The sequence below is a fragment of the Bos taurus genome, chromosome 15, assembly GCF_002263795.3.
Source record: "Bos taurus isolate L1 Dominette 01449 registration number 42190680 breed Hereford chromosome 15, ARS-UCD2.0, whole genome shotgun sequence".
NCBI lineage: Eukaryota > Metazoa > Chordata > Mammalia > Artiodactyla > Bovidae > Bos > Bos taurus.
The window spans coordinates 47,169,748-47,193,752 of NC_037342.1; the positions used below are offsets into that span (position 1 = coordinate 47,169,748).

At 38.4% G+C, this 24,005-nt stretch overlaps 2 protein-coding genes across 2 annotated transcripts; both read right to left on the reverse strand.

The window, feature by feature from the left end:
* Window positions 1-5,840: 5,840 nt before the first annotated feature.
* On the reverse strand, window positions 5,841-6,770 carry OR52E4 (olfactory receptor family 52 subfamily E member 4). Its single transcript, NM_001389783.1, has one exon. It carries the CDS (start codon window positions 6,768-6,770, stop codon window positions 5,841-5,843), a length of 930 nt encoding a protein of 309 aa, NP_001376712.1.
* Window positions 6,771-17,824: 11,054 nt separating this feature from the next.
* On the reverse strand, window positions 17,825-18,793 carry OR52E7 (olfactory receptor family 52 subfamily E member 7). Its single transcript, XM_002693185.3, has one exon. The coding sequence runs from the start codon at window positions 18,791-18,793 to the stop codon at window positions 17,825-17,827; it is 969 nt and encodes a 322-aa protein (XP_002693231.3).
* Window positions 18,794-24,005: the final 5,212 nt, after the last annotated feature.

Sequence of the window (24,005 nt, forward strand, 5' to 3'; positions counted from 1 at the left end):
TATAAAGGGTTCCCATAAAGGAGGGGTATCTGGGAGTGTAAGGGTGGCTTAAGTGGAAAGGCATTGTCTTGGGTCATTTAATCTGATAGAATATAATTAAAACTGGAGTCATTTTTCTCTTGTCACCATTTACTTAACTATTTTTATGTTTATATATTTTTTCTTCTTATCATATCGTTCAGTGTTCAGTGTTAGTCACTCAGTCATGTCTGACTGTGACTCCATGGACTATATACCCACCAGCCTCCTCTGTCTATATGATCTCCAGGCAAGAATACTGGAGTGGGTTGCCATTTCCTTCTCCTATCATATTACATATCTTTGCTATTAAGTCTGTATGTAAAGCATTTAATGTTCATACCCTAGCAAATTCATGTCATGTGTAACACAAACATAAGCATGTGTGCACACATACACTTACACACAGCATTGTCCATAAATCAGTAGTCAAACTGCATACATATTATTCCCAGAACACTGGGATCTTGTTCAGGTCCAGGATGGAATTATCTTGACACAGATCATAGGAATGAAATGGGATGTTAGAAGTTGGGTTCACAGATGCTGAATGTAAAAATGTATGGAGGACTTGACCTATCTCTATATCTGGTGCCTGGGGTAAATGTGTTCTTTGGGTCCTGAACATACAAACAATTTGCCTAAAAAATGTATGATAAACACCATGTGGTATATAGTAATTTATCAATGAGCATTTAAGATAATGAGTAGAGAAGAATTAATTATATATTTGCTTTTTGTCTAATCACTGAACGTAAAGATTCTTTGTAGTTTCCAGGTACTTTTTTCTTCCTGTTCAGCTCCATGAGCTACTTGTTTTTTAATTGAGAAGACAGGCCATTTCTAGCCATTTCAAGTCTCCTTCTACAAAAGAAGGTTCTGATGTGGTTATTATTTACTGTGACATGGCTGTTCAGAACAATATAGACCATCTTGTTTCTAGCATTTCCAAATTCTATTTGTTTAATGCTGATTGCATCATTAGTAGGCTGCTGCATTCTCCATTATATTACCCATGGATAATAGCTTCCAGTGACTCTTCAAAAGTTCTTTCTATGTTTCATTGATGGTGACTACAAATGCCAGGTTTAACCAGATCCTTCAGGAAAAAATTTTTTTTTTTTTTTACTGTTTATATTCCATTTTTTTGAACTTTATAACATTAATGTAGAAAAACACATCTTTTGCTACCTAAAATATTTAATCCCTAATGACTGCATGTCTAGAAGATGGTCTCTTTCAGTTCTTATTGCATTGTTTCCTTTCATACTGTGTCACCAGCTTGTAGCATAGGTGAGGTGTCTGTAGTAAAATGAGAAGAGCATTCTCACTCCTATAAGGAATACCCCGACCTCATCTGGCGTTACTTAATGTTGACTCAGGGTGGCATGTCATCATATCAATTGGCTATAATGGTCACAAATCCTTGGTAGTATACAGATGTAATCACTTAGTTGACAGGTGGTATGGAGCTTGCAGAGAGAGTGGGATGGTCAGTTACTCTGGGTACCAGGGCCATGGTGAAGAAGGCAGTAAGGTAAAGGAGGTCTGCTGCTCCCGCTACTACCTTCAAGTGCTGTAGCTAGGATGCAGCATGAGAGTGTAAATGTAGACAGTTGAAAGACAACGAACAGACCTAACACATAGTTCAAGCTCAGCATTTCAGAATGGACCATTGGTAGCCTAGAGCCCTGAACTTATCCTATGTCTGTCATGAGTGATGAGTAAGAAACACCTCCAATCAGCATGTTAGAACTCTTCTGGTGGCTTCATCTCATGTGATTCCATGAAAGTCTATGCTGTCCAGAAAGACAAAACTGCTGACCAAGCTACTCTCCTGAAACCAGGTCCCAGGATCCAGCGATGAGGTCCCAAGACAACCTGATAGACATGGGTCATAGAGCCCCTTAGGACAAATGTCTGACTCCATAAGGTGGTGGGTGTTGAAAAAGAGAATCAGAGTCCTCTGAAGAGGGGAATTAATGATTAGGCCTATGTATGCTTGGTTCAAGTTCAAGGCACCCTGCACAGACAGTGTTGCTATCTCCAGCTGGCCCCAAGTAGCAGAAGTGAACTTAGAACAATTTGGGGAAGCTACTCCAAAGCACAGAGTTACCCTGAGAACGGAGCTTAGGGCGGGAACTCTGCTCAGCCAGGTCCAAGCATAACACTGCAGTTTGATTGTGAACCATTTCAGGGCCAGCATTACTGTTCACTTCAATCCACATTGTGTACACTATTACTTTTACATTGAATTTTCCCCAATATCACAGGTAGATTTAATCATAAAGTTGCTTTTTATGTGTCACAGACCACTTAGTATCATTGACAGAGAAATGAGAAAGCATTGTCTTTATTTAGTCTGTTTATGTGTGGCATAAATATGAATGACCAGGGAGCTAGTGAGTCCTCACCACTCAGGATTTATAGACCATAGTAATGAGGACTGTATTAACTTTAGTCATTCTTTGCTACTACTCTGCTTGCACCTGCAGCAGAGTTTCTGTAGTCTCCTTTTTCTCATTACCAACACCAATCCTAGGTTACTTGCTCTGTTTTCCACTTTCCTAGCTATCTTTACCTGAAACTATTATTGGATTGTCACTTATATATACCAAGTATCTTCTATCCAGATGTCCTGCAAGAATTAAGAGTTTGTGGTAAAAATGATTTATCTGAGTGATCATTTCTCGTTACCTCTGTGCATGCATGCTAAGTTGCTTCAGTCATGTCGAACTATGTGCAACCCTGAACTGTAGCCCCAGGCTCCTCTGTCCGTGGGATTCTCCAGGCAAGGATACTGTAGTGGGTTGCTGCGTCCTCTCCCAGGGCATATTCCTGACCCAGGGATCAAACTTGTGTCTTTTATGTCTCCTGCATTGGTAGGAGGGTACTTTACCACTAGAGCCACCTTGTTATCTCTAAATGATGCTAAATGCAGATATGCTTTATGCACAAATTTCCTGCCTTTCTTTGAACTTTGGTTTTCTTATTTGTAAAATACAGGAGGTAGATTAGCTCTCTCCATCTTTAAAATTCTAAGTTCACGTAAAATTTTAGGGACATGAGTCAGAGGCCTGAACAAAACAAAACAATTTATAACTCACACAGACAGGCCAAAGGAAATTCCATAAAGTGTTGTAGGATACAAGAATTGTACTTAGCCAGTGTTAAATTTCAGATCAAGAGCTGACAGATTTACAGAAATTGCAACATATGTTGTTGCTTTCCTTGTCTTATTGGTTATATATTTCCTAGTTTCTGAAGAGCTTTGAATATTTTGCCTATCTTCATTAAACCTACAGAGTGGTTCTAAAACAGGATATGATAGAGACTTCTGATTTCTACACAAGAGTGTCGTGGTCAGTCACAAATTTCAAATCAGTGCTGTTTTTACCCAGTTTAAGCAAACCACACTTTCCAACTGTATCTAGAGTTCACAAATAAGACTATATATGTGAAATCTACATTGTTAAATAAATTACAGTGAGATAATTTTGGACTTGACACCAAGACTGTTCTTCTTCTTAAACCATAGAATGAGCTTGAGTCCTTTTTAAGTGTTCTGAAGTCCTGTATATCTGAAGGTACATGGTATAGAAAACAAGAAAAATTTTAAGTAGAACTCAATTGGAATTAGACATAGTACAGATGATTATTCACATCTAAAATGACTTTTTTGGCAGGCCACAGCCTGCCTCCCTGGGGGTGTGGTGTGGCCCGCTCTGCCGAGCATGGGGACGGGGGTCCAGTGTGGGGAGCCCTACTTCCTGGGACACTGGGGTGAGGCCGGAAAGGTGGATATCCCCTTGCCAGTCACACACCTGCGCTTTCGTGGGGAACCTAGTGCTAAACCATTTGTAGAGGACCAGCTTCTTCGTTGGGGTTTCCTAGGTAGCAGAGCAGCTCCCTCGCTGCGATCTATTGAAAGTCAGCCCTGAACTCAAGAGTTTGAAAAGAAAATAAATAAATAAAAAATAAAATGACTTTGCTTCAGGAAGGAAAACAATATTATGTATTCTTAATGCTCACACTGCAGATTCTCTTATTCTTTAATTCCCCAAAGCTTGATCTGTTAGAGAAAGAAAGAAGAAAGAAAGAGAGAGAGGAACTAAAAAGAATAGTAAAGATAAAAAGGAGCAAAATGAAAAGACTGAGGGATCATAACAATGAGTCCAGGATTCTAGAGTAGGGAGATGAAATTCAAGGATTGTTATAAAGAACACAGTTCTATGGAACAGGATATTCTAATTCAGACGTCACTACCCACCCATGGTTTGAACTTTATTTTCTTGATCTATGTAATGAGATCAGTGTTCTATCGGGTTTTAAACTGACGACCCAGAGGGATGGTATGGGGAGGGAGGAGGGAGGAGGGTCCAGGAGGGGGAACACATGTATACCTGTGGCAGATTCATTTTGATATATGGCAAAACCAATACAATATTGTAAAGTTAAATTAAAAAAAAAAAAAGTGCTATATTGGCCGCTTTAGAGTAAAAAAAAAAATAAATAAAATAAATAAATAAATAAATAAACTTACCTAAAGAGAAGACATGGAGAAATGAGGGAAATCTCACCCTTTTCCATCAGGCATTCTATCCAAGACCACTGCTGCCTCTAGAGTATTGATAGAGTCAATTCCTAGGCAGGTTGATAAGAAGTCCAGGGTACTGGAGGAGGAGAGAGGGGTCTGGGGCTCTCAAGAAGGAGATAGGGTTCTGGAATTCTCAAGGAGGAGGAAAGGACAAATCTTTTTTATCCTCTAAGTTCCTTAGTCTTAGTCACATAAAATGTTTTTTTCTTCAAGCCTAGAACTGATGATTACATGACAAACAACTCAATTTAAACTCTGTAGTAAGGATTATATAACAACAATGTATCCCGCTTGAGAACAGTTTCTCCTTTTTGAAAAGTTTCTGACTAATCCTGAAATCTTAGAATGTATATTATGGAAGTGGGTCTAGTAAGATCTTTACAACTTTGAGACAGTCTTTTGATTTATTGTAATAACCAATTAAAAAAGTATATAGCTCCTTTGCTAACACTAACAATGGGGGCAGTCTCCGGCCCCCTTTTTATGTCTATGTCAGAAGCTTTCTCTGTCTCTTTCATACTTTAATAAAACTCTGGTACACAAAAGCTCTTGAGTGATCAAGACTGGTCCCTGGTCCCAAAGCTAAATCTTCTTCTTTGGAGATCTAGAATCCGACACCGTTCACCATAAGCTATCATCTTGGGAGCTCATCCAGGATCTTCAAGACAAGGTAAGAACACTCAGAGCTCTAGCTTCTCTGCTTTCCCAGTATACACATTTTCTACTTTACTTTACTAACTCTCTGGTGTACTTGTGTAAATGAATGACACACCCTGATACTGTTTACCATAAGCTATCATTGTCTTCCTGTTTTGTTAGTCTTTGCTCAGTTACATGGGGGAGGTGAGCAGAGTGGACAAAAATGGTAGTTTGCTTAATCTGTTTACCCAAGTGGAGTTGCTCAGTCGTGTCCGACTCTTTGCGACCCCATGGACTGTAGCCCACCAGGCTCCTCCATCCATGGAGTTTACTAGGCAAGAGTACTGGAGTGGGTTGCCATTTCCTTCTCCAGGGGATCTTCCCGACCCGGGGATCAAACCAAGGTCTCCGGCATTGCAGGCAGACGCTTTACTGTCTGAGCCACCAGGGAATTCCATTTACCCTAAACCATTTCCAATAAAAATGAAAAATCTGGAGAGTACTATACAATATAATGAAAGACTTAGATCTTAGATTATTAAAATTTGTGAATATATTTCCCAGTCATTTCACAGAGCTATTATTTCTATATAAATATTTTTACAACCCGCTCTCGGATTTGCTTTGTCCTGACTCCATAGATGACTGGGTTAAGGGCAGGTGGGACAACCACATATAGATTAGCCAAAAGAATGTGAATGTAGTGGGGAATATTACGACCAAAGCGGTGTGTCATAAAAGAAAAAAATGCTGGTGTGTAAAAGCACAGCATGACACAGACGTGAGAACCGCAGGTATTGAGAGCCTTCAGTCGGGCATCCTGACAGGGGAGGTGGAAAACAGCTTGAAGGATCAGTACATAGGAAGAGGCAATCAGAATCACATCTACAATAATATTAGAAATCACCATGAGCCCATAGATAACATTGATCTTAATGGATGCACAGGCCAATCGGGCAAGACCCATGTGCTCACAGTATGTATGGGGAACAATGTGGTGCCCACAGAAGGGCAGCCTCAGAATGAGAAACACAAATGGAGTCACAAGAAGTAAATTTCTGCCCACAACAACAGAGGCTAAAATGCCGATGGTTTTACTGGTGAGGATGGTGGTGTACTGGAGGGGGTTGCAGATGGCAACAAAGCGGTCATAAGCCATGGCCACCAGTAGAACAGTCTCCATTCCTGTAAACATGTGGATAAAGAACATCTGAGCAAGGCAGCCTCCAAAGCTGATCTCTTTGAGGTTGAACCAGAAGATGCCCAGCATTTTGGGGATGGTGGAGGTGGACAGACCCAGATCAATCATGGACAACATGGCCAGAAAGTAGAACATGGGCTGGTGGAGACTGTGTTCAGTCTTGATCACATATAGAACAGTGATGTTCCCCACAAGGGCAATCAGATACACAACACAGAATGGGAAAGCAATCCAGATATGTACAGTCTCCAGCCCTGGTATTCCTAGCAGGAGAAAGAAGGGAGGATGGAACTGGGTGTCATTGATAGAAGGCATTCTCCTAGAGGTGTCATGGAAAATTCTTGTCAGAAAGTAGGATTACATTGTTTTTCTTATCAATGCATCCTAGAAAGATGAAAAGACTTTTAATCAGTACACTGGAGGTTATGGTAAAAGTAGTTAATTTAGAAATATTAGATATTCTCCTGTTTCCTGAGAGTAGTCAACAGCTCTTTCAATAGAAGTTATTGTTCTGAGATTCATCAGTTCAGTTCAGTCCCTCAGCCATGTCCGACTCTTTGTGACCCCATGGACTGCAGTGTACCAGGCTTCAGTGTCCATCATCAACACCCAGAGCTTATTCAAACTCAAGTCCATTGAGTCGGTGATGCCATCCAACCATCTCATCCTCTGTTGTCCCCTTCTTCTCCTGCCTTCAATCTTTCCCAGCATCAGGGTCTTTTTAAATGAGTCAGTTCTTAGCATCAGGTGGCCAAAGTATTGGACTTTCAGCTTCAGCATCAGTCCTGCCAATTAATATTCAGGACTGATTTCCTTTATGATAGACTGGTTGGATCTCCTTGCTGTCCAATGGGCTCTGAATATTCTTCTCCAACACCACAGTTCAAAAGCATAAATTCTTCAGCACTCAGCTTTAGGCGCTATTACTTTTTCTTATATATGAGAATTTTGAAGGAACTGGCAGTATTTCAAAAAAGAGTGTATACTACCTTTAATGGTATTCTCTTCCTTTCCTTTTCCAAGAAGTTTTTTGGTTACTTTTGAGAAATTATTATACCTAGTGTTTTTCAAAGTGTGGTCTGGTGTTAAAGAATCCTAGGTCTAAATTAAAACTGCTGACTTATACCACTGTTTGTGTTTGATATTATACAAATATAGGGATTTCCCTCATGGATCTGTTGCAGCCAAATTATGGGAAGCAGGGCTTGCCTCATAGCTCAGTTGGTAAAGAATCTGCCTCCAGTGCAGGAAACCTGGGTTCTACCCCTGGGTCAGGAAGATCCCCTGGAGAAGGAAATGGCAACCCACTCCAGTATTCTTGCCTGGAGACACCCACAGACAGAGGAGCCTGGCGGGCTACAGTCCATGGTGTTACAAGAGTCAGACATGACTTAGCAACTAAACCACCACCAGTCAGATGGTCTCTCTTAGAATTTTCTTCTTTATCTTTATACTAGAAAGCCATTGCTATTTTTGATGCATGCTAATCTTATGGAATTAACAAGCATCAAAAATCTAATCTAAGATGCTAATCTTACTTTGGCCACCTGATGCGAAGAGCCAGCTCATTGGAAAAAACCCTGATGCTGGGACAGGTTGAGAGCAGGAGAAAGAGGTGACAGAGGATGAAATGGTTGGATAGCATCACTGACACAATGGACATGATTTTGAGCAAACTCTGGGAGATATTGAAGGACAGGGAAGCCTGGCATACTGTAGTTAATGAGGTTGCAGAGTCAGATATAACTGAGCAACTGAACAACAACAGGACAAATCTTATGAAAAGGTTTGATTTCTGATTTGATGCCTCCAGATTCCTGTTTATTCTGTGATCCCTTGATGTTCTTACAGGAAGTACAATAATTTGCTTTTTGCTTATCAGCTAAATCATGTTCATATGCCTTTCATGCCTTAACTTATAACAAATTAACATGAAAAATTGCACTCATGTCCTGAAATTATGCCTAGCTTCAGGTTTATATAGATAAAATGCCTAGCAAATTTAAGTGACACTAAAATTAAAGCACTGTGAATGAATCTTTCTTGATGCTTAAAAATAATAAAGTTATATATTTTTAAGTTTTGGCATCTCTAGGATATTATACAACTCTGCAGCATCTAACATAGCATGATTTTATTTATAAATTTTTCTATTCCCTACCAACATAAATGCTGCTACTGGAGGTAACAAACCAGGAGTATTTACTTTAATATCCCTAACATTGCCATATGAGTATATGGCTCCCAGTTTTTCAGAATGTAGCCATTGAATAAAATAAGGATTTGTGTATGTGTATGTTTATATTATGTATGGGTGAGAGAGAGAGTATGTGTGAATGTATGTGTAAGGGAGAGAGAAAGAGCAGAAATATTCTGTGTATAACTCAGTGACATATTACTGTTTTCTCACCTGTGGTCATCTGCTTTAATCCCATATGCTATGTCATGTTTTGTTTGTGTGGTGAGAATAGAAAATGGTTACTTTGGATAACTTCTCAGCAAAAAGGGAGACTGCTGTCCCATTCTCTCCTCATTTGCCTCTTCTCCTCCTTTCTGTAGCATCTCATTTCCCTCTTTCATGTATCCTTACCTTTCCAATATTTCCTCCTCCAAACCTTCCTTGGAACAGCGTGTCACAGTATAAGCCCTGGTGCTAAAGATGGTGATGGGAACCCCAAGAAACCTCTGGGTTTCAGTCTGTCCTATCACATGGAGAAAAACTTTATAGTGAATGAGGGTGTCTCTAAGTCTAAGCATGTCCCAGAATCCCCGAGCTTAGCCTTCAAAGTCCTATGGGCATAAACATGGGCTCATGGGTCATTAAATCCAGCTAACTCTTTGTTCTTCCCTACTCCATCTGCAGAGACACATCACCATACCAGACATAATTCCTTAGCTCACAGGAAGGGATGTGTCTTGTGCTATTAGGAAGGGAAACATCCAAAAGGGGGAGGAATCAGCACAGGGGATGACATTGACTCTGTCCATTTCAAAAGGCATGAAAGTATTAAATTTAGACCATTAAGTTTTCAAAGTGTGACTTCCTAGGGATCTATCCTTAGCATTGCGTCTTTTGCTTTGTTGAATATAAATATGTGAATCCTGATGCAGTTTGACAATGCTACAAGTGAATTTCAAAAGCTAAAGAAGATCTGTCAAGTAGATGCATTGGACTCTGTAACAGTAAATTTTGGTTTTGGGTAGTGCTCATCTTACCTGTAGAAAATGGCATCAACTTTCTTCCAACCCATTAAGACTCTCCTTCCTAAATTATAACTAATGGTAACAGGTAAAATCTTCAGAGAGGGGCTTTCTTATGTTTCAGTTCTCTGGGCAGAAGGCAAAAGAAATTCCACAATCTCCCAAGAAGACAGAATCCAGGTAGAGCTCAAATTCTAGAGTTTACTTAGAATTTACCTTTCTGGATGGTGATGGAGTTGACCTGAGAGTACCTGGATGCGCCATAGATCATGGTTTTCCTGAGTGCAGACAGAAAATTGAATATACTAGACAATCAGTTTTTCTTTTTTTATTTTCCAAGTTCAGACAATTTTTTGTTATTATGCAGAAGATAATGTTTGTGATAAAAACGATTCTGGTTCAATCTCATATGTTCCTGTTTTTTCACTGCTTCTCTTTTTGATTAATGAAACCTGTACTTCCAGTCTCCCCTATCACTTTCTCATGTTATCCATCCTCACCATTGTGTCAACATTTACCTTTCCAAATCAAGTCTGACTCTGTCAAATCTCCTGTTAAAATTCCTCCCTATGACTTTCATTTCTCTGGTGTGTATTATAGACTTTATTTGGTAAAGCATACTCAATATTGTTGCCAAACCTTCAGTCAATACCTAATCAACATTTTAAACTTTAATTCTACATCATGAATCTTCAAAACAGTATGCTGTTTTGGTGATCAAAAGTCCTCTTTATGAAACCATTTATTTCAGTTTTCCTTCAACCCTCCCTTATTTACCATTTCCTTTATGAAGAGTCTGTATGAAGCAGATATGATCTGTATGTCTCCTGTATCAGTTTATGATACTATTATAACATGAACAAATTACTTTATTTGATTCTGTGTTTACTCCCTTTCCTGTTTTTCCCAATATTTTACTGTGATAGAAACACTTTACACAAAATTTTCTATCTTAACTATTTTTAAGTGTATTTCAGTAGTACTAATGTCACGCGAGTGTATGCTCCTCGGTTCTGTCTCGTCACAACAAAGATTTGGAGTGACGGACATTAAAGCCGCCTCAGTGTGTCACAGCTCTCAGGTCTTGGACAGACGGTGTTATACCTCTTAGACAAATCAGTGTTACAGCTCAGTGTTACAGCTCTATTTTATTTAGAAGATAGCAGGAAAATCCATCTTTGAGGTGTGAGGGTACATCGATCCAAAGACGCGAAGAGAAGAGTGCTCCAGCACGTGGGAGACAGACAGAGAGCTAGCTTTGGCTCCTCTTTTTATATGTTTTTTTCCCTGGGCCTGTCTTGTGTAAATTGGGCCAGCCAGGAGTATTGTTTGTTTTACCTGAGGCCCTCACTCCAGTCCTCAGACCTTCCTGTGTTCTATTTTCACTGGCTTTTCTCTTCCGTATCTTTTAGCCACTGTTATTCTGGACTCCTTTTTCCCTATTCTAACTACCTAACACTAAGTACATTCATATTGTTCCACTTTGTTAAAATAAAAACTATATCCATTAAACAATAACTCCTGATGATCTACTCCCCTCATTCCTTGGCAACTACCTTTCACTTTTTATTTTTTTATTTTTTCTGAGCTACTGAACTGAAATCTTGTGTTTAATGCCTTTAAAACAAATAAGCAAACAAAAACACCAAAAAAACAAAGGGGCAGGGCAGGGGCCAACTTTTAGAAGAGATGTGTGCTCAGTCACTCAGTCATGTCCAACTCTTTGCAGTCCCATGGACTGTAGATTGCTAGGCTTCTCTGTCCATGGAGTTTTCCCTCGCAGAAAGGCTGGAGTGGGTTGCCATTTCCTTCTCCAGGGGATCTTCCCTCCCCAGGAATCAAACACACATTTCTTGAGTCTCCTGCTTTGGCAGGTGGATTATTTACTACCAGTGCCACCTGAAATGATAGATATTTGATTACCTTGATTGTAATGATGATTTCAGGGGTATATGTGGATATCCATACTCATTAAATCAGAAGTTGTACAAGTTAAATATTTGCAGTTTTTTTTCTATCTCAGTTATATCTCAATAACACTGTTTTGAAAAAAGGAATCATTGTCAACCAAGAACTTTACAACCAAAAGTAAGGAAGGTGACAGAGAGACAATCATACCAACGTTCTGAATATATTGACAGTGTAGGCTTTCTTTTACACACACATCTAGTCTTGAAATTATGGCATTTCCTACACTCGAGTTCAGAATAATGTCCTTCTGAGAACTGCCTTTATTCAGCAGGATGGGAGGGACTTCCAAATACTTAGGTAGAAAGAGGAGATCTTCGAATATTCAGCAGAGGAAGTGGTGGAACTTTATTTCCTGTAGCTGGCAACTAGTATTAAGGGCTAATAACATACTCTTTAAAGGGATCACAGTATCTGACCGACAACAATTAAGGACCATCATTTCGTGAAGGCTTTTTCTTTGCTCTTCTTAACTATTGACATTTAGTGGTTAACCTCCATTTTGTCACTATGACGAATGCTCTTAATTTAATATGAAAATGCATATTAATATAGTATCATAGCTAGTAGATGAAGGCAGGGGTAGGGAAGGATGAATGAGTTTGATGGCAATGGATATAAAGGTACTTTAACTTCACTGTGGACCCCAGGTAACTGGTTTGGGTCTTGGGGCTGCTCATAAGATGCGGGAAAGGAAACCTACTCAAGTTATGTGAGTAGGTGCATCTGTGCACCCTCCCTGGCAGTATTGGTGGAATGAACCAGGATCAATGGTGACTCTCGCCAAGCATGGTTGTTCTTTTAAAACATACAAGGTCATGTAAGTGTGACTATCTAATCCCTCATGTTTTCTTCATATCCTTGCTTTTCTTTCCTCTGTCCTTTGTTTCCCTAAATTTGTACTGTGATTTTCAACTAACTATAGCACATATTATTGTTGTTAGTGGCTCAGTCATGTCCGACTCTTTGCGATCCCGTGGACTGTAGCCCACCAGGTTCCTCTGTCTATGGAATTCTCCAGGCAAGAATACTGGAGTGGGTTGCCATTTCCTTCTCCATTAGCATATATAATCCCTTATGATTTTACAGTTCTACCTCAAATTGTGATTCAAACCCACAGTTCTTTCCATTTTACCATAGCAAACTCCTCAGCTTAGAATTGAGTAAATTGCACAGTTTTTAAATAATCTTTTTTCTCCTAAGCCCCAGCATGTGGTAATTGCCATTCTACTCTCTGTTACTATGAGTTTGACTTCTTTTAATAAAGGTGCCACATAAAACCAAGATCATGCAATGCTTGTCTATGTGACTGGTTTATTTCGCTTAGCATAACTTCCTGTTTCTCCCATGTTGTTGCAATGATGGGATTTCCTTCTTTTCTAAGGCTGAATAATATTCCATTTTATACATAAACCAAACTTTAAAATGTCTGCATTGAAATTTTCAGTTCAGTCATTATATTCTTCAGTTCCAGTATTGCTGTTTAGTTCATTTTTATAGTATTTATTTGTTAGCCTTCTTATTTTATTCCCCATGGGCTGTAGCCCACCAGGCTCCTCCATCCATGGAATTTTCTAGGCAAGAGTACTGGAGTGGGTTGCCTTTTCCTTCTCCAGGGGATCTTCCCAACCCAGGGATTGAACCCAGGTCTCCCGCTCTGTGGGCAGATGCTTTACTGTCTGAGCCATCGGGGAATCCCTTATTTTATTCATGTATTGTTTTCTTGATTGCATGTAGTTGTATATTTTCTCTTGTAGTACACTGAGCTTCTTTAAGATAATTATTCTGAATGATTTGTCCAGCAGTTCATGGGCCATCTCTTTAGGAACAGTCATTGGCACTTTATTAGTTACTTCATTGGTGTTTGTCTGATTCCTTGTGGTCTATATAGCCTAGAGTTGGTATGCACATTTGAAGAAACAAACATGCCTTCCAAGATGTACATTGGTTTTAGCAGGTAATGTTTTTCCCCTGCTGGGATCCTGGATCGATGGGACTGTTGCTGAGATCACTGTTGGATAAAAGTGGAACTAGGCCTTTTGGCTATTATCTGGTCTGTAGTCAAGTTTGCAATTGGCAGGCTAGTTACCAGGTTGCAAGGGGGTGTAGTTTCCACTGGTTCTCTGAGAGTGCTTTCATTGGGTCACTGGGCTGATCTCTATTTGGGAAGAATTGCCCCTAGTCTGTGCTAGAGTGGAATGGCACTGGGGGTCATGATTAGGTCTGAAGCTGCCATATCTATCACATGGGGAACAGATAGGCTTGGTTCTTCATAGGCCCCCTGGCAGCAGTAGCTAGTGATAGAACTACATACAAGTGGGACTGGAGTTGAACTCAAAGGGGACAGGGGTGTTTCCAGTATGCAGTCAGAACCACGACATCAGGCCTGACACTGGTGTGCTGGTTTGCATTCCCATAACAGTCCTCCTTAATCATAAGCTCTACCTGGATTCCAAGCTCCCTCAAAGACATTATTTTTCTTCATGGATGGCTGCCAAATATTTGGTTCTCTGGGTGGACATAAGTTGGAGTATTCTTGGTTAAAAGTTTTTTTTTTTTCTTTTTAGCGTTTTGAATATGTCCTGCCACTTCTGATCTGCAACCTTTCTGCTGAAAAATCTGCTGAAAGCTTTATTGGGTTTCCCTTGGGTGTTAACAAGTTGTTTTTCTCTTGCTTCTAAAATTTTCTTTATCTTTAACTTTTGACAGTTTAATTGTAATTGTGTCTTGGTGTGAATCTCTTTAGGCTTATCTTATCCGGAATTCTCTATGCTTCCTGGGGGCTTCCCAGGTGGCTCAGTAGGTAAAGAATCTGCCTGCAATGCAGGAGAAGCAGGAGACATGGCTTTTATCCCTGGGTTGGGAAGATACCCTAGTGGAAGGCATGGCAACCCACTCCAGTATTACTGTCTGGAGCATCTCATGGTCAGAGGAGTTGGTGGACTATAGTCCATAAGGTTCCTGGACCTGGATATGTGTTTCATTCCTCAGATTAGAAAAAAATATTCAAATAAGTGTTTGATCTATTTCTCCTTCTGGGACTTGTACAGAGCAAATGTTATTCTGCTTAATGACACATATTCTATTTCCCAATAATGCTATATACTTATTTTATTTCTAGATTATCATTAATTTCAGCACGTTTTTGAAGGAGAGCAGAAATGAGTATTTATGCTCAAAGTATATCTTGACACAGAAATGTAGGCAGAATTTTTTGACAAAAATTCAGTCATAAAATGTGTAACTTAAGTGAGTATTTGTCCCTCATTACTTTAAGACATAAAGAATATTTATCAATATTCTGGAATTTAATGTATGATTATGAAAACCTGTGGGCATGTTATTTTTTATTGTTCTCTTCTACTGTCACCTCAATATTAACTCTTCTGAGTTTGAAATATAATCATTAATAATATACTTTTCAATGTTGATTTTGTATATTAAATTAATAAGAATCACTAGGATAGGAATGTCATAGAATTAGGTGAATTGATTGCTGTGGTAATTTTCAATGTTAAATTTGAGCTTGGAGAACATTCTATTGATACTTAGGTCAGTCATCCTTTAAAAGTTTCATTTTAAATTATCATTCTTTCTTTTCTATTGACATTTTTGTAAACCATGAATACATTGTTTATACCTACTTCATCCATTTTATATATTCCTCTTATATTTACTTTTTCACATTCCAAAATTTTTAAGGTCCTTTACAATCCAATTTCTTTATTTGTTTTTTGAAGTTCATAAATAAGTTTCTTTTTTTCTTCTTATATATTCCAACACTTGAAGTCTTCTAGTTGAAAACCAATGAACAAAATAAATATTAACCCTGCTCTCTCTTGCTACTGTGTGGCTAAGTTGTGCCCCATGTCTCTCTCTTGTATCTCATACCTGATATCTTCCCTTTACTTGCATTATAATTTTCCAAATTACAGTTCTCCTTGAGTCATAAAATTATCAGAAATCAACTTTGTGCTTCACTAATTGTCTATGTCCTATCTTTACTAAATGCTAATGTGACGTAAGATTTTCTAAACTCCCACATAATCATTTTACTCACCAGTTTATAAACTTCAATTTCTAAATGAATAAACTTCAGGCTACTAATCACACCTTTTTAATCTTTTCAAAGTATGGCTCAATTGTTCATAACATTTTGCCATATTAAGTCACTCAGTCATGTCCAGCTCTTTGCAACCCCATGGACTGTAACTCGCTAAGCTCCTCTGTCCAAGGAATTTTCCAGGCAAGAATATTGGAGTGGGTTGCCATTTCCTTTTCCAGGGGATCTTCCTGACTCAGGGATCAAACCCATGTCTCCTGCATTGGCAGGTGGATTGTTTACCACTCTGCCACCTGGGAAGAAACATATTCTTTTATTATCTCTGTTTTTAACTAAATTGCTTTATCAATTGCTAAAACATATGTCTTATAATGATTTTCATGCATTCCACAGCATTTTTAAACTCCAAGAAGGAAGAATGTTTCATTACCACAAAATACATAGTGTTAAATTTACCATTTCATGAATGAAAGTGTTTATAGGAGGTTAGACTTATGAAAAACTTGATAGAATCAGAAACTTGAGAACATGGAAAGGGAAGAAAACACTACAAAAATGTCAATAGAAAAGAAAGAATGATAATTTAAAATAAAACTTTTAAAGGATGACTGACCTAAGTATCAATAGAATATTCTCCAAGCTTAAATTTAACTCAAGCTCAAAAGAATTAGTCTAATTCTTATCATTTGCTTGATTATACTTTGGTAAAAATTTTGCTATTTACTTTTAGACAGTACTTTATTTTCAAAATTAAAAAAAATTATGGGAGAATATTTGTTTTACAATGTTGTATTACTATCTGCTGTACAGCAAAGTGAATCAGCTACATATTTATATATATTCCCTTTTATGGATTTCCTTTCCATTCAGGTCCATTTAGGTCTCTGTGTTATACAGTAGGATTTCACTAGTTATCTATTTTATGCATAATATCAATAGTGCATATATGTCAATCCCAGTCTCCCAATTTATCCCACTCCCTCTTCCCCCTTTGTATCCATACATTTGTTCTGTTGACTTAGAATATATTCACAACTTAAAAGTTCAGAGTTATGTTTTATTTGGCAGGAATTTTTAGGACTTCAAGCCAGTAGGCAGTATCTCAAGTAACCCTAATAGAACTGATCCAAGGAGGCAAGCAGGGGAGGGGGGCCAGGAGATACAGAAGTTTTGAAACAAAGGTAGTCTGATTACCAAAAGATTGTTGTTAATTAAAAAAAAAAACCAACTGATTTGAGATCTTAAAAAATATTAAAAAAATAAAAAATAACAGATATCCAAAGTTAAGAAATTTAGTGCTTTTCTGTTTTTCTATGTATGGGAAAGTGCAAGAGTCTAGGCTAACTGAAATCATTCTTTTGGTATGCACCTTAGTCATCTGGGGCCAGTAATCTGTGTTTTCACATTCAGAATTTCTTCGTGGCTCACTCTGAGGAGTGGCTGCAGTCTGATGGCTGCTAGACAGCAGGTATTCTTTTACTTCCTGAGTTCCCTCAAGGCTCGCCAGCTCGTTTATAAAAACTTTGCATTTTACTTCCTACTCGTCATGTGATCTCATTGAATATCCTTATGAAAGAAATCTTATTACTATCTGAAAGAGATCTAGAGCACCTTACAGTTTTAACAGAAAGCTATTTCTTTAATGAATAAAATCTCTCCTCCTTGAGATTTACTCTTGCATGGCATATTCTATGCCTGGGTCATTAGTGAATATCATTGCAAGTATACATTGAGACACACACAAACACACATGCCTGCAACAGTTACAACCAATATTTCTTTTCTATGTCTACATATAATCTATATGGTACTTATACAACTTTAAGGGACTTCCCTGATGACTCAGTGGCTAAGAATCCACCTGCAGTGCAACAGACACAGGAGAGTACAATCCCTGGATCAGAAAGATCCCCTGGAGGACGAAATGGCAACTCACTCCAGTATTCTTGCCTGGGAAATCCCATGAATAGAAGAGCCTAGTGGGCTGCAGTGTATGGGGTCTTAAAGAGCCTAAGTGACTAAGTTCAAGCATACACACACACACACACACACACACACACACACACACAGCTAATTTGGGTGAAATACATTGCTTTATTTAATCACAAATGTCAGTCTTCCTAGACTTTATACGTTTCTAAGCTGAATGAATTACCTCTAATTCAATCTTTTTTTTTTTAACAAATATACTTTGTACACGCTCCTGGATTTGCTTGGTCCTGATTCCATAAATGACTGGGTTGAGCGCAGGGGGGACAACTACATAGAGATTAGCCAGAAGGATATGGATATACTGGGGGATGCTATGGCCAAAACGATGAGTGAGGAAGGAGAAGAGAGCTGGACAAAAGAAGGCTAAGATAACACAGATATGAGAACTACAGGTATTTAGAGCCTTTAGGCGGGCATCTTGGGAAGGGAGGTGAAAGACAGTATTCAATATCCTAGCATAGGAGATAATGATAAGAAGCACATCCAGAAACAATATAGAAATATTCCCAAGACCATAGTAGACATTAGCACTAATGCTGGCACAAGCCAGACGAGCCACTCCCATGTGCTCACAATAGGTATGAGGAATGATTCTGTGTCCACAGTAAGGCAGTCTCAGGAGGAGAAAAATGATGGGGGCAATCATGCATAAACTTCTTAGAACTACCACCATACCAATCATACCAATAACTCTATTGGTGAGGGTCATGCTGTACCTGAGGGGATTGCAAATAGCCACATAGCGATCAAAACCCATGGCAAGAAGTACAATGCTCTCCATGACTGTAAAAAAGTGGATAAAAAAGACTTGAGCAATACAGCACCCAAAGCACAGCTCCTGAAGGCTGAACCAGAAGATACCCAGCGTCTTGGGGATGGTAGCAGTAGAAAGACTCAGGTCAATCACTGACAGCATGGCCAGAAAGTAGAACATGGGTTGGTGAAGGCTACGATCTGTCCAGATGACAAGCAGAATAATAATATTCCCAATAAGAGCAATCAGATACACGACACAGAAGGGAAAGCCAAGCCAGATCTGTGCAACTTCCAACCCTGGAATCCCCAGCAATAGGAACGAAGAAGGATGTGACTCAGTGACATTGGGAGAAGACATTCTTCTTCAGGTGGCATGATTTTTAAACATTGTTGATGATTACCTTTGGACAGTCCACAGTTAACTGATATCTATAAAGATTAAAAATAAAAAAATCCCAAACAAAGGATTGGTATTAGGAATAAGTTTCTCTAAATGTCTTTGATTATTATTTTTTTCTTTTCCAGTTCTCCATACATAATCCTAGTGACTCTTCTCACCTGTACCATAAGTATGAGAGTTGAAGTGTCAAATAGAAGTTAACACCATTTTTCTCTTAAACTTATGGGTTCAGAGTAGATAAATGCACTAACTCTCCTCTTCTCCAAGAAATAAATACTATTAAGCAATAATAAAATTGATAATAATAGCAATAACCACCAGAATAATAACATCTATCTTGAATTGGTTACCTACTATTTTTCAGACATTATTCTTAATATTATGTGCTTATATTATCTCATTCAGTTCTCCCCACAACTTTATGGCACAAGTTTTACTGGTCTCTGGTTTATGAAAGTAAAAGGTTTTGAGAAGTTGGTTAACTTATACCATTGCTTACGGAGCTAATAATCATCAGAATCAAGATTTGAAATTAGTTTGGAAGTAGGTTTTGTGACATTGATCTGGACCTATATTTGCAAACTTGTCATTAGAGGTAGTGAAAGAGGGTACAAAGAAAAGTAAGAGATAAGGAAGAATAAAAGGAGTTGGTTCAGTCAAAAATATCTCAAAGAAGAATAAATCTGAAATATTTACACTATCAGATATTGAAATTTTCCATAAAGCTATGATATATCACAGTGTTACTGGCAAAGTAAAAATGTAGAAAAAGAGACAGTGGAACAGAATTGAGAACCTAGAAGCAGATCCACACAATACTTGGGGTCCAGATATCTAAATTTCAGATATCTCCAAGCAGGAATTTAAGATAAATCATCAAGAGGGGAATGATAATCCATGAAGTTTCCTCTCAGAATGAAGTTCATTTTTAAGAACCTGTCGACTCCATTAACTGTTGAGAGAAATGTTGAGACATCAGATCTGAGAAAGCTAAACTGCAAAGTTAAGGCACAGTTTCTAAGACAGTCCTTCCTTCTGCCCAAACTTCAAGTATATGGGTTTCCCCAAACTATACTTGGGTTCAATAATTTACTAGAAGGGCTCATAGAATTTACTGAAAACTATGATATTCATGGTTAGAGATTATTCTAGAGAAAGATTATAACCAGATAAAGGAAGAAAGGCTTAGGGAAGAGGGTGAGGTTTCCAAACATGAAACATCTATTGTCCTTTCACGTAAAGTCAGGATGAACTACCCTCCTGGCATTGATATGTGGCAATGTGCATTGAGCCAGTGTGCCAACCAGGAAAGTTCACTTGACCTCTTGTTTGGACTTTATATTGAGATTTCATTACATATACTTGATAGATTTTTTGCACACATGGTTGGACACCCATTGACTGATGCCACATGACCCAAATCTCCCATCCTATTATATTGTTGGTCTTTATGGCAGGGTCAACCCCCACACTCAGGTCTGGTTTGGCCAGCCCTCATCTTAAATAAAGACACTCCTATCAGATATGACATAGATTACTTCATGGAAACCAAGAGCAAAGGCCAGACCTTTCTCTGGGCAAAGCCAAATTCTTTACTCACATCTGTTCATTTAGTTCCAAAGATGTTTTTTTACTATTGCTGTAGTTATGCTTTCCACTTCATGCTTCATATTGGGCCATGCCATCAAATCGTTAATTCAGGTCTCCAAATGATCAAGTTTGAATTCAGTTTAATCCCTTTGAAATATAAAGCAGGAGAAAAAAATCAACAGCTGATCATATTGTATGCTTTCTTTTTTTTTTTTTTTTTAACATTTTGGTATGTAGGGAGTCACTAAGTATAAGGGGATTCAAGTTCATTGCTCTAGTCTTATTTGCCTACTCAGCTTTTTTTTTCACTTTGTGTTTTTTGTGTTTTTTTTTTCACTTTGTGTTTTGTGTTCACATACTACGTTATCATGGTAGTATGTGTAGGAAAAAGAAGCAAACGCATATAATATTTAATATTACTCATCTTGTGGCATGAAACAGAGTCCTGAGTCTGTTCTTACTGGCCTTGTGACCTTAGGTAAGTTGCACTATGTTCTGTGTTTTAATTTTATTTAGAAATAAGCACAGTCATACTTACCTCATATTGAGTGGGATAGGGAAGGCTGCAATATTATAGGTGTCCAGCAGGTACTTTCTCTCCAACTTCTTCCCATGTTAGTCCTCCCGGTATCTCTCCCCAGACCACTGATATGTGCCATTTTATTCCTTACTCCAATACTCAAGGTCTTAACTTGATTTCTGTGAATCAGAATCCCAATCTTAGGCATGCATTATTCAGATCTATCAGGGGCACTTACCAGGTACTCTGTCTTCTGTCGTAGGGGATCACGTAGCAACTGAAAATTCAGTTATTAACATTTTTTAGGTCAGACCCTTGATACATCCCAGAAGTTGTTAACAAATGTTTTCGTGCCTGTGTGTTGAGGAGGATTTGCCATGTCATCTCTAGATGCCAGAAAGTCTGAGGCACTGGAATTAAAATGAATAGGAATTCCCTTTGGTCATTGCTCCAGCTAAAGAGAAGCTCTAGGGAAATCTTAGTGACCTTGCTGCTTGTTATTTGGTCAACTGTCAATTCTTGCTATTTTACATAGTATTAGTGATCCATCATATTTAATCATTTTTCCTCCCTTATTTCTTATCCTGTACTCCTTTAGGTCATAAAATGCTGGGACTAATTTTTTGAACTCTGTTGGGCATCTATATAACCAGAAATTCTTTTTTTAAATTGTAGTAAAATACACATAACATAGAAATTGACCATTTTAACCACACCAGTTCAATTCCTGGGTCAGGAAGATCCGCTGGAGAAGGGATATGCTACTCAGTCCAGTGTTCTTGGGCTTCCCTTGTGGCTCAGCTGGTAAAGAATCTGTCCATAATGTGGGAGGCCCTGGGTTCGATCCCTGGGTTGGGAAGATCCTCCAGAGAAGGGAAAGGCTACCCACTCCAGTATTCTGGCCTGGAGAATTCCACGGACTGTATAGTCCATGGGGTCACAAAAAGTCGGACATGACTGAGCAACTTTCACTTCACTTCACTTCAACCATTTAAAGTGTGCAATTCAGTGGCACTTAATACATTCACAGTGGCAACTATCACTATCTAGTTTTTGTACAATTTTCATCACTCTAAAAGAAAACCTGGTACTCATCAAGCAACCACTCCATGTTCTCCCCTTTCTCCACACCGTGGAAGCCACTAATCTGTTTTCTGCACATGTGTGCGTGCTAAGTCATTTCAGTCATGTCTGACTCTTTGCAACGCTATAGACTGTAGCCCATCAGGCTCATCCATCCATGGGAATCTCCAGGCAAGGATACTGGAGCGGGGTTGCCATGCTCTCCTTGAGGGGATCTTCCTGACCCAGGGATCGAACTGGTGTCTCTTTAGTCTCTTGCATTGACAGATGGGTTCTTTACCATTGAGCCTCCTGGGAAGCCCAATCTGCTTTCTAGCTCTATGAATTTTCTCCAGGAATCAATTCTAGATATTTCACATAAATGGAATCATATATATGAGACTTTTGTACCTAGTTTTTTTGCTTAAAAGCGTAATACTTTTAAGTTGAACCCTTGTTGCAGTGTACGTCAGTACTTCATTCCCTTTTTATGGCTAAACAATGTTCCATTGTATGCATATACCAATTTTGTTTATACACTCATAGTTTGGCTATTGTCAATAGTGCTGCTACATACATTCTTATATAAGATTTGTTTGAATACCTGTTTCAAATTCTTTAAGTGTATACCAAGGAGTGGAATATTGGGGTCTTATGATAATTCTATGTTGTCATTTAGTTGCTAAGTCATGTCCAGCTCTGCAACTCCATGCACTGTAACCCTCAGACTCCTTTGTCCAAGGGATTTTCCAGGCAAGAACACTGGTGTGGGTTGCCATTTCCTTCTCCAGGGGATCTTCCCAGCTCAGGGATACAACCTGCGTCTCCTGCAGCGGCTGCATTGGCAGGTGGATTGTTTACCACCGTACCACCTGGGAAGTCCAATTCTATGCTTAACTTTTTAAAATTGGAATATAGTTGATTTACAATATGATATTAGTTGCAGGTGTACACATAGTGATTCAAAAATCTTATATACTCCATTTATAGTTATTTAAAATATTGGCTGAATTTCTTCTGTTGTACAGTATGTCCTTATAAAGCTTGTTTATTTTATCCACAGCAGCTTGTAGCTCTTAATCCTCTACACTTATCTTGTCTATCTCCTTCTCTCTTCCCACTGATATATACTAATTTATTTTCCATATCTGTGAGTTTCTTTCTTTTTTAAAATATTTGCTATTTTAATTTTTAGATTCCACATATGTGATAGCAACAGTATTTGTCTTTTTCTGACTTATTTCACTCAACATAAAACACCCTAAGAACACTCTCAAATAGTCTTTGACGTAAATTGTAGCAATATTTTTTTGAATCTGTCTCCTAAGGCAAAGGAAACAAAAGCAAAAATAAACAAATGGGACCTAATTAAACTTAAAGGCTTTTGCACAGCAAGGGAAACTGTAGACAAAACAAAAACACAACTTACAGAATGGGAGAAAATATTTTCAAATTATATGACTGATAAGGAGTTAATATTCAAATTATATAAACAGCTCATACAATTTAATATAAAAAATAAACAACTGGATTAAAAGATGGGTAGAAGACCTCATAGATATTTTTCTAAAGAAGATATACAAATGGCCAACAGGCACATGAGAAGAAATATTCTTTTTATCATTACTTAGCATCACTAATTATTATAGAATTGCAAAGCAAAACCAGAATGAGGTATCACCTCACAGTTGTGTTTTGCTGAAAGTTTTCACTTTCGTCTCAGGTTCAAAGGATTTGTCAACAAAATAAGCCACTTGTTATCTGCAAATAAATAGTACAAATATTTATTAAGAATTATCTAGCTTACTTTCAATATACTAACATTAAAAGAAAAGAGAAATAGAACAGAGGATACATCACCAAATTGGGTTTTGACCAACATCCAGACTTAATCAGCTCTGGGAAGTCCCATGTCACAGCACATTTGGAGTCTCAATTAGGAAAGGGTCCCAAGCAGTGCATCAGCTCATCCTCTGTAGTCCCCTTCTCCTCCTGTCT